The sequence below is a fragment of the Rhinolophus hipposideros genome (assembly GCF_964194185.1).
Source record: "Rhinolophus hipposideros genome assembly, chromosome: 9".
NCBI lineage: Eukaryota > Metazoa > Chordata > Mammalia > Chiroptera > Rhinolophidae > Rhinolophus > Rhinolophus hipposideros.
In genome coordinates this window covers 23369943-23383422 of record NC_138055.1, presented here as the reverse complement: position 1 = coordinate 23383422, position 13480 = coordinate 23369943, and the positions used below count along the sequence as shown (strand labels likewise).

The window sequence follows — 13480 nt, the reverse complement described above, 5'->3', positions numbered from 1 at the left end:
AGAGTACCTGTGTCCTCACCCCTCAGGCAGGGAGATGCATCTGTGATTCTTTATTGGGGAGGATCTTCTCTTGTAAAGTCAAAGGTAATGTAAGTATATTGTTGAAATTTCAACAATGCCAAAGATATGGAGTAAAAAATATGTCTTTATTACACAGACTTATCTCCACCTTATCCTACTCCCTGACTCAGAGGTAACCTGTTAAATTCGGTGGCCATCAGCTTTTTGACCACACTGGGTGGATACAATTATTCTAAGTAGCTGACATTCTTTGGGGCAAGTACAGGAAGTTAGGTGACAGGTAGCAGGTTAAGTCCTCAGATTCTGGAGCCAGACTGCCTTAGTTTGAATCTCACCTCTGCCACTTACTAACTGGGTAATTTTGGACAATTTTTGGCGTAACAATTTTTGGGTAATTTTGGGCAAGTACCTCTGTATCAATCAGTCTCCTCATCTAAAATGGGGATAATAGTACTTATAAAATGTTCAGAACAGTTCCTAGGGCATAGCAACTGCTCGAAAAACACTTGCCAACACTGCTGGGATTATTGTCTTCTTACCTGACACAAATGTCTGAACAATTCCTAGTTCACAGACATCTTTATTTGGTGTGTTTGGGACCATCCCAGAATAAGTAGCCTTCTTTTAATCTCTCTTGATCCTCACACTTGTTATCAGTGCCTTTGTTTCTTTGTTCTTATTTTAATCAAAGCCACAGATTTATTTAAATTCTTATGATATTTCTGCAGAGGAAAACAGTAATAGCATCATCTTATCTGATCTCAGAATGGTGTTTAGGCCAGAGTTTGTTTCCCCACTATGATCATGACTCTGTGCCTGACTTACAAGCACTAGGCATTAATTAACTTATAAGCCTTACTTGCCCATAAGCCCCAAGAACACACAAGCTAATATCCCAGGGATTTGCTGCTACCCTATTTCCGCTTGCCTTCTCCCTGTTTTGCCGCTCTGGTATTTCAGTCAATTCTAGAAGAGCTGAAGTCTCCTGTTGATGAGGGAGTAGATGCCTCTTGTTTTCCCTGGAGGCATTTAAACTGCCTTTGGGTGGCGCTAGAGTCCTCCCGATACCTCCAAACCTGGGGCCCTCCTAGGCCCCTTCCCTTCTCCTGGGCTCCTGTTGCCCTCGTGCAGGATCATGGAGCTACCGCCCCCTGGTGGTGCCATGTGATGGGTGCTGCCCTGCACGCCGGCCCACTGAACTCGTGTGTCTGCTGCCAGCTGGCACGTGTACGCTCACCTTCCTGGTCTCTTTGCAGACTGCAGCCAGCCGCTGGATGTGGTCCTCCTCCTGGATGGCTCCTCTGGCTACCCAGCTTCTTACTTTGACGAAATGAAGAGTTTCGCCAAGGCTTTCATTTCAAAAGCCAACCTAGGTGAGTGGTGCGCCTGCAGGAGCAGGTTAGGAAGGGGCTGTTTCTGGGACGCGTCCCGCTCCAAAGGGTGATTCTGTGTTTTCCTTCCTGTCAGGGCCACAGCTCACGCAGGTGTCAGTGCTGCAGTACGGAAGCATCACCACCATTGACGTGCCGTGGAACGTGGCCCAGGAGAAAGCCCACTTACTGAGCCTCGTGGACTTCATGCAGCGGGAGGGAGGCCCCAGCCAAATTGGTAACGTGGTGCCGCGGGCTGGGATGCAGGGGCTGGTCCTAATTCTTGGCACCAAGAATTAAGTGACTCAGTGACCTCGGCTTCTTTACTCCTTGGCCGTAGCTTTGTTTCTTGTAATGTGAGGGCCTGGATGTTCTTCCAGGTCTTGTCCAGATCTCACTTGTGTGTGAGACCCTCTCAGTCCCTGAATCATTCCATTTTTGTGACCCAAGGACCCACCTGGAGACAGGCTGCCCCGCTGGTTTCAGAAACCCTATTTCTTGTAGTCAGGACTGATTCGGTGTGGCTTGTTCTCCCTGATCAGGGGAAGCTTTGGGCTTTGCTGTGCGATACATCACTTCGGAAGTCCACGGTGCCAGGCCTGCAGCCTTGAAGGCAGTGGTTGTCCTGGTCACGGACGTCTCCACGGATTCGGTGTCCACAGCAGCCGATGCCGCCAGATCCAACCGTGAGTAGCCAGTGTGCAGTCCTGAGACTGTGCTAACCTGCTAGGAGATTGAAAAAGGGCAGGCATGACTTTTGGATGCCCTGGCTGATTTTAAATGCTTAATACCCACAGGTGGCCTGGTTTCAAACAGTAGGAAATCGTCCAATCTCTGTATTATTTGGAAACCAACCAGTGATCAATGTGTGTGCATCCTTCATGTGTCTGCAGGCTTTAGATTGTAACTTTTAATTGTTCCATATTTTCACTTTGTGTCCAGGAGTGGGTCAGACCTCACACGTTTCCTTTTTAAAGTGGTATCCTTGGTCTCTCACCACTCTCCCCATGTCTGAGGCTAAAGTGGTACATTATGGGGCCTGAGAACCATCAGGGACCTTCATGTGTTCAGAGCCTTTTTCCAGTACCAGCCTAATGGGCATAGGGGGTGTGGGGTGGATAAGAGGCAAAACCTGCTACTTTAGGAAGGGGGTGTTACAGATGTGACGCACTCAGTGTCCCGTAAGAACTTGTGCTTTAAATATCAACAGCATGTGAGCCAGGACAGGTACGGTAGTGCTGAGGAAGGGCTGGGTGAGTGGAATGACGTGAAGTCCTCTCATAGCCACCTGGAGAATTGCCCATCTTTCAGAACTCTGCTCTGGAATTGTCTTTTCTCTGATGCCTTCCTGAGAGGTGTTTCCTCCTTTTTCTGCCCCACATCTGAACTACTCAAAATGTGCAAATCACATTGTATTTATTTGTTACACATCCGTTTCTTGAAAAATGGGTGTTCTTCGAAGGCAAGGGCAAAATCTTGCTTATTTTTTGTATCATCTGTGCATGATGCCCAAAATAGGTGGCCATTTAATGTTTGTTGAATGAATGAATGTGACATGTTTATGAAATCTATTATTTTAGGGAAAAGGACCCAAAAGGGAAAGATGTTTGAAGACGCAACCAGCTTAAAGAGCTGAAAAGTTGCTAGTGAAAAGTCAGCTCTAACTTTATGCAAATTGCGAATACCTAGAACTTTCTGGAGAACTAATTGGAGGAATTTCAGGATGGAGACTTTTCTTTTTTAGTATTAAGACCCCAAAGAAAGACTTTTACCAGGAAAGGAAGCAATTATGATCTAGAGAAAACATATGTGACCTAGGGCAAGTCATTTAACCATTCAAAGCCTCAGTTTCTCATCTGTAAACGGGCTTACACATACTCTGGACCCAGCTCTGTGACATGCTCTCTGCTCTTCTTATACTCACCCCTTAGGTGGTCTCATTCAGTGTCATGGGTCTACGTACATTTATATACCACTGACTTCAAAATTCCTATCTCCAGCTTGGACGTCTCACGTCAACTCATAATGTTCTAATAGGCAACTCAATATAAATTGAATTCCTGACTTTCACGCCCAAATCTCCTCCAACTGCAGTCTTTCCCATCTTAGAAAGATGGCAATTCCATCTTTCCAGTTGCTCAGGTCCAAAACCTCAGCAGCCTTGATTACTCTTTTTCTCTCATAGCCCCATCCAATCCATGGGCAACCTATAGCTCCATCTTCAAAGTATATTGAGAACCGCACCACGCCATACCACCTCCACCACATTGCCTTATCCAAGGCCCCATCCTCTCTCACCTGGGCTACTGTAATGTCTTTCTAACTGGAACCACAGCTTCCACCCGTGCCCCTGGGGTTCATAATCAACACAGCAGCTGCAGTGACCCTTCAGCTCATGTCATTCCTCCAAAGTCTTGGCTGGCTTCCCGTTTCACTCAGAGAATATGTTAAATCCTTACCGTGGCCCATGAAGCTTTGCACGATCTGTGCCCACCCCCTCTCTTGTTTGCTCTGCTCCAGCCATCCCGGTGTATGCATTCTTCTTTGCTCTGGGGCATTTGCAACTTGCCGTTCTCTCTGCTTGGGATATCCTCTTGGCCCATTCCATCCTTCCTTCAAGTCTCTGCTCAAATGTCTTCTCTTCACTGAACACTTCTCCAACCACCCTGGATGAAATGATAACTCCCACTCCTACCCCTGGGCACGCCCATCCCCTGCATCTCATTGTGAGTTTTCCTAAGCACTATCCATGTCTGAAATGCTCGATATTTACTTCTGTGTGTGTTTTTGTCTGTCTCTCCCCAGTGTAAGCTCCACGAGGGCAGGGGCATCATCTGCTTTGCTCACTGTATCCCCATTGCCTAGAATAGTACCTGATCCAGAGTAAGGAGCTTGTTTACATTTGTGGACTGACTGAATATCCTCCTCACAGGGAGTATGTATGTGACCGATCTGGAAGACATGAGGCTCTATACAGAGGCTGGGTATAGCTTCAGGCCAGTCCATTTTGAGCCCACCTGCCCAAAGCAGGCTGACACCGACCCTTTCTTGTTCCTCTGCTAACTCTAGGAGTGACAGTGTTCCCCATTGGAATTGGGGATCGGTATGACGTGGCCCAGCTGAGGATCTTAGCAGGCCCAGATGCCAGCTCCAATGTGGTGCACCTCCAGCGAATCGAAGACCTCCCCACCATCGTTACCCTGGGCAATTCCTTTCTCCACAAGCTATGCTCTGGTGAGTCTTGTAATATCTTTCCTACCCTCCTCAAAAAACAAAAACAACAAAACCCATTCTAGAGACCTGAGGGCACCCATGCACAAGATTTGGCCTAGAATGAAGATTGTTATATAGACCAGGATCTTTAAGTCTCTGCTCATGGAAAATTTGTACTAAAACCTCCAAGGGGCTATCAGAAAGCTCTCTGTATATAGCCCTCCTTCCATCCTAACTGTGCATCTAAACTTTGGCAGAGAAAGCCCACGCTTCCTTATGCACAGGGATCTTGGCCAAAGACGTGGAAGATGAAGGAGCGAACCCCACCATCTGCAGAGAGCATGGTCTTGTTCCCCATGCCCTATACTCACCCTCAGCAGGACTGTAAAGGGCTTTGGAAATACAGTAACATAGACTCTAATAGCAAAGCACCATAGTTGAAGTTGCCTTCAGGTGAGAAACTTCTTCTTTTAACCCACTTTGATGTATTTTCCTCATGTAATTAGCGGTGAGTCAAAACCAACTACAGAGTTATTGTCCTTCCCTCCTGGTGGAAATCTTCAAGACCTCTTTCAAATTTTCAGGGTCTTGCCTCATTTCCTCCCTACTCCCCCCACTAGGCACTGATCTACGTATGAAAAAGGAAAAGGAGATACTGATTGTGAAAAGCTTTGTGAACCTTAGTTATTGCCATATTGTCACAGTTGCTATCATCATAATTATTAATAACCACAAAGCCCGCTTGAAAAACCACCTATAGCTGATGTGTCTGGATCCTTACTGGTAAACTTTCTCAGATTCTTTTCAGAGTTAAGTTGAATTCAAGGACTAGCCCAGGCAACCCAAGCAGACATTGTGAATGGCTTAGAATTTCTGTGTGATGTGTGCGAACTCAGATCTTACTCGTGTCTGTTTCAGGGTTTGTTAGAGTTTGCCTGGATGAGGATGGGAATGAGAAGAGGGTAAGTTCCCTTCTGTTGACTTTGAAAGAAAGATTAAAAATGCATATTTGGGGCCCTTGTTCCTCCCGGTTAACTTTTCTGCTTTTGGTCTTGGTCTTCTTCTTATCGTCATACCCTGTGGTTTTTTGTTTTTTGGAAGTAGGGAGGGCAGGGATACACGTGTGAATCTCATGTTCTGCATCCCGTCTCCTTGCCATTTAGGCATATGTCTAAGTTCTAGTTTCTATGTCCTGAGAGTGGGGTCAGTGGCTTGGTAGATGGCCTTAGAGTTAGAGTGCCTCATTCTATGTCCTGCCTGGATCTGTTTCTCCCTTCTGCAGCCGGGGGACATCTGGACCTTACCTGATCAGTGCCACACAGTGACTTGCCTGCCAGATGGCCAGACCTTGCTGAAGAGTCATCGGGTCAACTGTGATCGGGGGCCAAGGCCTTCATGCCCCAATAGCCAGTCCCCTGTCAGGGTGGAAGAGACCTGTGGCTGCCGCTGGACCTGCCCCTGTGAGTCCTTTGCTTCACCAGCCTGCACAGTGTTAAAGGGGCAGTGCGTTTTGCTTGGCTGTGCAGAAAGGTAGACCAGAACCTGACAGCCCGGAGCATCCTTTTCCTCCTCACCCCATATACCTTTACCCCGTGCTACCTTTACCCATGATTCCTCCCACTCGTGTACTCTGGACATATTTTTATTCAGGCCCTAGGATCCCTGTTTTCTTCCTGCGTCTTTAGAGGGCACTTCCCCAGATTATGCATAACCAGAAGGAAGAACTGATTTTCTGAGGTCAGTGCTCAGCTTGGCTGTTGGCAAGTCAACCTTTGGGAATCTATACAATGGAAGTATAGCAGTGAGAAAGGTGCTCCCAGAATACTCTCCTGTCACACCTATAGCTGTGTGGGAGTTGGGTGTAATGCTCTATCATCACAGTGGCCTGGTTTAGGAGGAGGACATACTCAACTCCATCTCCTACACACCTGTGGAGAGCATTCATCCATGGGGGTGTTAGCCCTCTGTCTCATGGTTGGGAGAAATGATAATCTTTACTCAGCGGTGGATAGGTCATCATCATTATTATGTTGAACAGACACAACTTGTAGGATGCAATAAAAACTCTGTTTTCTATCTCACTCTCTCTTTAGACTTTATTTCGCAGGATGAATTTTCTCCTGGACTGGATAAATACTACCAGACTTCATGTCTCTTCTGTTTATCCATAAAGAGTTCAATGGTCACTTTCAGTCAGAAAACTAAGTTTTAGTTTGGTAGTTAGATGCCCACTCTTGTGTAATAATCAAAGCCTTGACCTTGAGTTAGAGTTAAAACACCTCCCTAATTCCAGTTTGGGCTGCCTGCATCTGGGAAAGAGGTGAGGTCAGCTTATCTCCCGGCTTGGAGCATGGAAAGAGGGGAATTGGAAGGAGGTTCAGAAGGTTCTATTGTGACTGGTGCTTCTGTGAAGCTCTGCACGCTCTGGCCCGGTGGGTGTTTAAAGCAGCCGCTGATTCTTGCTAGCTCTCTTGAAGATTTCTTAAGAGGCTTCCTTGTTGTATTCCTCTGATAATCAATCTTGGGGGGCAAGAAGTAGTCTATACCCTTTAGGTGGCTGTTGCTTCTCTCTGCTACTTTTCTTGTATTTTATTTTATTTTATTATTTATTTATTTATTTATTTATTTATTTATTTATTTATTTATTTATTTATTTACATTAAACCCATCATAGACTCTCTCTCTATTGGGGTCCTGCTTGTCCCATAGCTGAAGTGCTCTTAGATCACATTTAGAACAACTCCAGGCCATCATTTCTTCTGCAAGTCTCAGATCTGGTCTCCAGGACTCATGCACCTTTGTCTCACCAATGGAGTGAAGTGCACCTAATTCCCCAAACAGTAAAGGCCACCTCTGGCCAATGGCAATAGTTCCTCTCTTTTAGATTCTTCAGGTATGTGTCGGATACTGGTTCAGTGTTCCCCATAACTGCATGGAACATAAACCCATGTCTGAAAGTGGCCTCCTGAAGGTCCTGCTCCCTAGGCATGGGTGTCCCATTTGTTCCTGGTGGGGCATATGGGGATGTGAGACCCACAACACAGTAGCAGCTCTCTTCAAATAAATTTCTTCTTAAATCCAATCCAACAATAACCCTCTGACTCTTTATATCCTTGAAATGAATAAAGGGCTTTAAGAGTGTTAAAATTAGATTTTGGTTATTTTTTTGAAAAACATTTTTAAACTTCTTATTTTGAATAATGTCAGACTTATTAAAAAGTTGTATAAATAGTGCAAAGAATTCCTGAATACCTTCACCCAGATTGTAACATCTTGTGTAATCACAGTATAATGATCAATCAGGAAATTAACATCAATAAAATACTATTATCTTATTCAGGTTTGGCCAGTTGTCCCACTAAAGTCCTTTTATTCAGGTGCAGGATCCAACCAGAATCACATATTACATTTAATTGTCATGTCTCCCTAGTCTCCCTAAATCTGCAACAATTCCTTAGTATTTCTTTGATTTCTATAACCTTGATGTTTTAAAGAATTCTGGCTAGTAATTTTGCAGAATGTTCCTCAATTTGGGTTAAATTCAGGTTACACATTTTGTCAGGAATACCCTGGAAGACATACCGTTGTCTTCTTTGGTGTTTCAGGAGGAGGCACATGATAATCACTTTGTCCCATTACCAGTTGGATCATGTGGTTAGGATGGTGTACACCAGCTTTCTTCACTGTAAAGTTACTATTTTCCTCTGCGCAGTTAATAATTGTCATGTGCAGAGATGCTTTGCAACTATGGAAATGTACTTTCTCCCACTAAATTTAAAATGCACTGACACCAAATAGTGATTTTCAATTTCTATCATCCCCTTCACATTTATTAGTTGGAATCCTAGTGAAAGGAAGGATCGCTGTCATTTATTAATTTAATTAATTATTTGTATCAACACGGACTTATGAGTTCTTATTTTATTCTATGGGATAAATGACTTACTAACATAATTTACTTTCTTCCTCAAATGGTCCCAGACTTGGCGAGTCCTTTCAACTGGGCTCTTGTATCCTGTTGACACGTCCGCATTCCTTCCTTTCTCAGATAGAAGCCTAGCTCTCAGTATCCACGATATGTTTACATATTGGTTTAATCCCAGAATACACAAAAAGTAGTTTCAGAGTTACTAACCAATACTTTTATAAAAAACAGATCTCCTAACTGGAGTACAATATTTGTGTACAATTCTTTCTGTATTTAGTCTTTGAGTATATAGTAAAATTTTTTCCAAAGTTATTTAGGTTGTCCCCCTCCTTTCAGTGTAGTTAGGCTATTCATTATCATTAGTTTAATTTGTTTCTGTTTATATTCCATTTTGGATTTCCCTCATTTTCATCCTTGCTGATTTTATTTATTTGTTTTTGGTTTGTGAAGCATTTACATGGTTCTAAATGTCAGAATACTACAGAAAGGTGGACAGACAGTCCTTGACTTACAATGGTTTGACTTAATGATTTTTTGACTTTATAATGGTGTAAAAGCAATAAGCAGTCAGTAGAAACTGTACTTTGAATTTTGAACTTTGATGATTTCCGGGCTAGTGACATGAGGTACATAGTCTACTGTGATGGCAATGCGGTGAGCTGCAGCTCCCAGTCAGCCACGCAATCACAAGGGGGAGCAATCAATACTCTACGGTGTATTCATTGTGATAGATGATTTTGCCCAACTGTAGGCTAATGTAAGTGTTCTGAGCATGTTTAAGGTAGGCTAAGCTGAGCTATGATGTTCGGTATGTTTGGTGTATTAAATGTGTTTTTGACTTAAGATATTTTCAATTTGCAATAAGTTTATTGGGATGTAACCCCATCGTAAGTCGGGGAACATCTGTACTCAGAAGTGTCATTCCTCTCTTTCCCCCATCCTTTGTACTTATTCCAACCTATTATTTTCTGGAGGTAACCAATTTTATTAATTTCTGGTTTATCCTTCTTTACAAATGACCTTTGCCTTTTTGATTAAAAATATATCCTGGAAATCCTCCCTATTAGTTCAAAAGGAGTAGAGGAGATAAGAGATGTTCACAGAAATAAAGTAATTTATCCAAGGTCACAATGCAAACAAAGGGTGGAACAGAATTCAATCCTGAGTTTCTCTGGCTCTAAAGTAACCATTGCATGGTTATAGTTTATCTCTTGATGGGCAGAGCCATTCTCGTTAACTTGCCATTTGTGAGCTAACACCATTTTTTTGCCTTGTGACTTATTAGGTTCTCCCAGCATTCATTTGGGTCTGGACCCCTTAAGATCTGACAACATTCATAGCTGGAGTATTTGGGATCACTTGCAGTATGGATGGCAATAGGCCAGTAGCATTCAGTGCAGTCACTTGGAAATGACTGCCCACTTAGGGACGTGGGGGATTTTTGAGTGGAAGAACTCTTGGAGCGGCTGCTCAGCTCTGACAGATGGTGCGTCCAGACCCATCATTTGTCAGTGACTATGCTGCCTTGATATACATGTCACTCACGCCCGTGGAGATTGCCCAGGCCTGGCTGTGAGTGCTTCATTTACGTCCTCTTTCTTTTTCTAAATTTTTTTTTTAAATTGGGGAATATTGGGGAACAGTGTGTTTCTCCAGGGCCCATCAGCTCCAAGTCATTGTCCTTCAATCTAGTTGTGGAGGGCGCAGCTCAGCTCTAAGTCCAGTCGCCGTTTTCTATCTTAGTTGCGGGGGGCGCACAGCCCACCATCCCATGTGGGAATTGAACTGGCAACCTTGTTGTTGAGAGCTCGCGTTCTAACCAACTGAGCCATCTGGCCGCCCCTCTGGCAGCTCAGCTGCAGCTCGTTGTCTTCAATCTAATTGTGGAAGGCGCAGCTCACTAGCCCATGTGGGAATTGTACCGGCAACCCTGTTGTTCAGGGCTCATGCTCTAACCAACTGAGCCATCTGGCCGCCCCACACAATCAGGTTTTGAATCACGTATGGCAGTGATGCTTTCCTTGGGGGAATTTTTAATGAATCATCTTATATAAATGAAAAGTATTCCCAAATGGTGTTTTAATAGGAACCTTGAGAATTTGCTGATTATGCGAATGAATCAGTGGCAAGTTAGGTAGTGCTGAGACCCAACCATTTGTTTTGGCTTCAGAAATATTTCTCTTGTGTGATCTAAAGAATCAAGTCAACATGGCCACTTGTACCATTAGTCACTTGGCAGCTGAAAGGTCACATGTGTCTTGAGGTGAACTTTCTTTACAATGAGATCGTGAGCTCATGGTTTGCTTAGCTCCTCATGATTTCAGTGAGTTATAACACACCTAAAATTTAGCTTTGTTTCCTGGGCCAAGGCATCCCTGTAGAATAGAGCATTCACTGCACATTAAAATTTTTTGGAAGTGTGGTTCTATAATTTACCACATTTTAATGTAATACTTCTCTTTCAAAGTCTTCTCTAGGAAAATACTTAATGTGTTTCTTGCCTAAGCCACTCTACCTCTCAGAATCTCCGTTTCCTAATCTGTGGAAAGGAAGAATTAGATTATAGGACCTCAAAGGGCCTATTCAGCTCTCAATTCCATTTATCTATGTGCAACTTGGTACCACTGCCGCTTTGCATGTCTGGGAGTTTGCACATGTCACATCCCTCCTTTGCTCTCCCCTGTCCAGGTGTGTGCACGGGCAGCTCTACGAGGCACATCGTGACCTTCGGTGGGCAGAATTTCAACCTGACTGGCAGCTGTTCATATGTTCTATTTCAAAACAAGGAGCAGGACCTGGAGGTGATTCTCCATAATGGTGCCTGCAGCCCTGGGACGAGGCAGGCCTGCATGAAGTCCATCGAGGTGAAGCATAACAGCCTTTCCGTTGAGCTCCACAGTGACATGGAGGTGAGAGCTGCTTTCTGTGGGTCCGCTGGCAAGGCAGCAGCAGAAACTTGGGGAAGCCACGTGGACTTGGTGGCAGTTGGTTTTAGCTGGTGCTTCTGTTAGGGACTCAGCTGTCTTAGAAGGGCCTTATTGCCATCTCCCTTGTTTTCGTGTGATTTCATGTTGTTCTGGGCCCAGATTTGGGACCAATCTTAGGTAGCATTAAATTGTGAATTTAGTGCCAGTTTCTGGCACTGGTAGAAAATTGGGATTGACACCAGTACTGTTTACCCAGCAGGCTTTATGAGTCCTGTGCCTGGAGCCTGTGAGTTTTCCAAAGGAAAATATTTTGTGCCTGAATTAGGGCCTTTGGAAATACTATTTAGGGCCTAAACATGATGTTTGGCTCCAAAATTCGAAAAGAAAACTGCAAAACTGATTTAAATAAATGTTTGATTAAATGTTTACAAAAGGCTATATTATGCCAACTCCTTTACTTGTTTGTTTAGAAATCATAAATATTTCATTATGTGAAAACAGCTTATAGATTAGATCTCGTTTTGCAAGAATTCTTGAATATGCACAGTAATTGCTGAAAACCATAGCTAGTTATATATTAAGTAACTCAGAGCCAAAACTTTTAAAATTAAAAGGAGAAAAAGCCTTCTGAAACTTTTGCAGCAAAAAATTATATTTATTGTGAGATGTGAGTACATCTTAATATGTTTGATATGATGTGTGGTGGGGCCTCCAAAGAGCTTGTATTGACCAAAAAAAAAAAAAAAGAAAGAAAAAAAAAAGAAAGAAAGAAAGTAAAAGACTTAGAAATGTCCTGTTAGATGTTTCTAGAGACACTGATCTGATGAGCTGGCAAAATGGCAGCTTCCCTAGCCTATCCTGAAAGAGTCATCCTCCTCTGTGGAGTGCACAGACTCGAGGTTTAAACTGCATTTTAACCCCTAGTCTTTCAAGTTCCAGGTGCATGACTCTCTGTACAATATTACAGTGTGTTCTCCTGCCAAGCTCTGCAAAGCTCCTTTACCTTAGAAGAGCTGCTGACAAATATAAGGGTTTGTGGGTAACACTGGAGTTGAGCGTGCTGTATGTTGGGGACTGTCAGTAACTCCAGGAAGGAGCTAAGAATGAAATTCTAGGATTGCTTATTGCTGTGATGACTGATGAGTCATTTTATTCTTTGGGCAGGTGGGGGTGAATGGGAGACTGGTCTCTGTCCCTTACATGGGTGGGGACATGGAAGTCAACATCTACGGTGCCATAATGTATGAGATCAGATTCAATCATCTTGGCCACATCTTCACATTCACTCCACAAATCAATGAGTTCCAGCTGCAGCTTAGCCCCAAGATCTTTGCTTCAAAGATGTATGGTCTCTGTGGTAAGAACATCTTCTCGATTCTCCCCCTTTTATATTCATAAAGCTTCATTGCTCTGCTCTCATGATTCTTGGATACTTATGTTTGTGGGTCTTGTAGCAAGATTCAGATGCTGGTGGAGATGGAGAATGACCAGGTTTCTGGCATCAACGTGTTGGCACTTGCAGCTAGTAACCTAGCTTTCCTGGTTTCCCCAGGGATCTGTGATGAGAATGGAGCCAATGACTTCATGCTGAGGGATGGCACGGTCACCACAGACTGGAAAACGCTCATCCAAGAATGGACTGTGCACCAGCCGGGGAAGACATGCCAGACCATTACTGAGGAACAGTGTCCTGTCTCCAGCAGCTCCCACTGCCAGGTCCTCCTCTCAGCACTGTTTGCTGAGTGCCACAAGGTTCTTTCTCCAGCCACATTTCATGCCATCTGCCAGCAGGACAGTTGCCACCAGGAGCAAGTGTGTGAAGTGATTGCCTCTTATGCCCACCTCTGTCGGACCAATGGGATCTGTGTTGACTGGAGGACAGATGATTTCTGTGGTGAGTGTCCATTAAGTACCCCTAAAAATTGTGAATACCAACTAATTTTGGGCTTGCTCAACTTCTCTGGGACTCAGATTCTTTATCTGGATAACAAAGACCAAAATCTTGCGTTTCTTATTACCTA

General features: G+C 44.0%; 1 protein-coding gene across 1 annotated transcript in view; it reads left to right on the top strand.

Moving 5' to 3' along the window:
* Positions 1-13480, top strand: part of VWF (von Willebrand factor) — a 138954-nt gene that overhangs the window by 90733 nt on the left and 34741 nt on the right. Inside the window, 9 exon segments of the mRNA XM_081059627.1 lie at positions 1278-1394; positions 1489-1629; positions 1934-2077; positions 4461-4625; positions 5523-5566; positions 5887-6064; positions 11221-11441; positions 12624-12816; positions 13012-13353. Coding sequence (XP_080915753.1) covers positions 1278-1394; positions 1489-1629; positions 1934-2077; positions 4461-4625; positions 5523-5566; positions 5887-6064; positions 11221-11441; positions 12624-12816; positions 13012-13353 — 1545 coding nt within the window.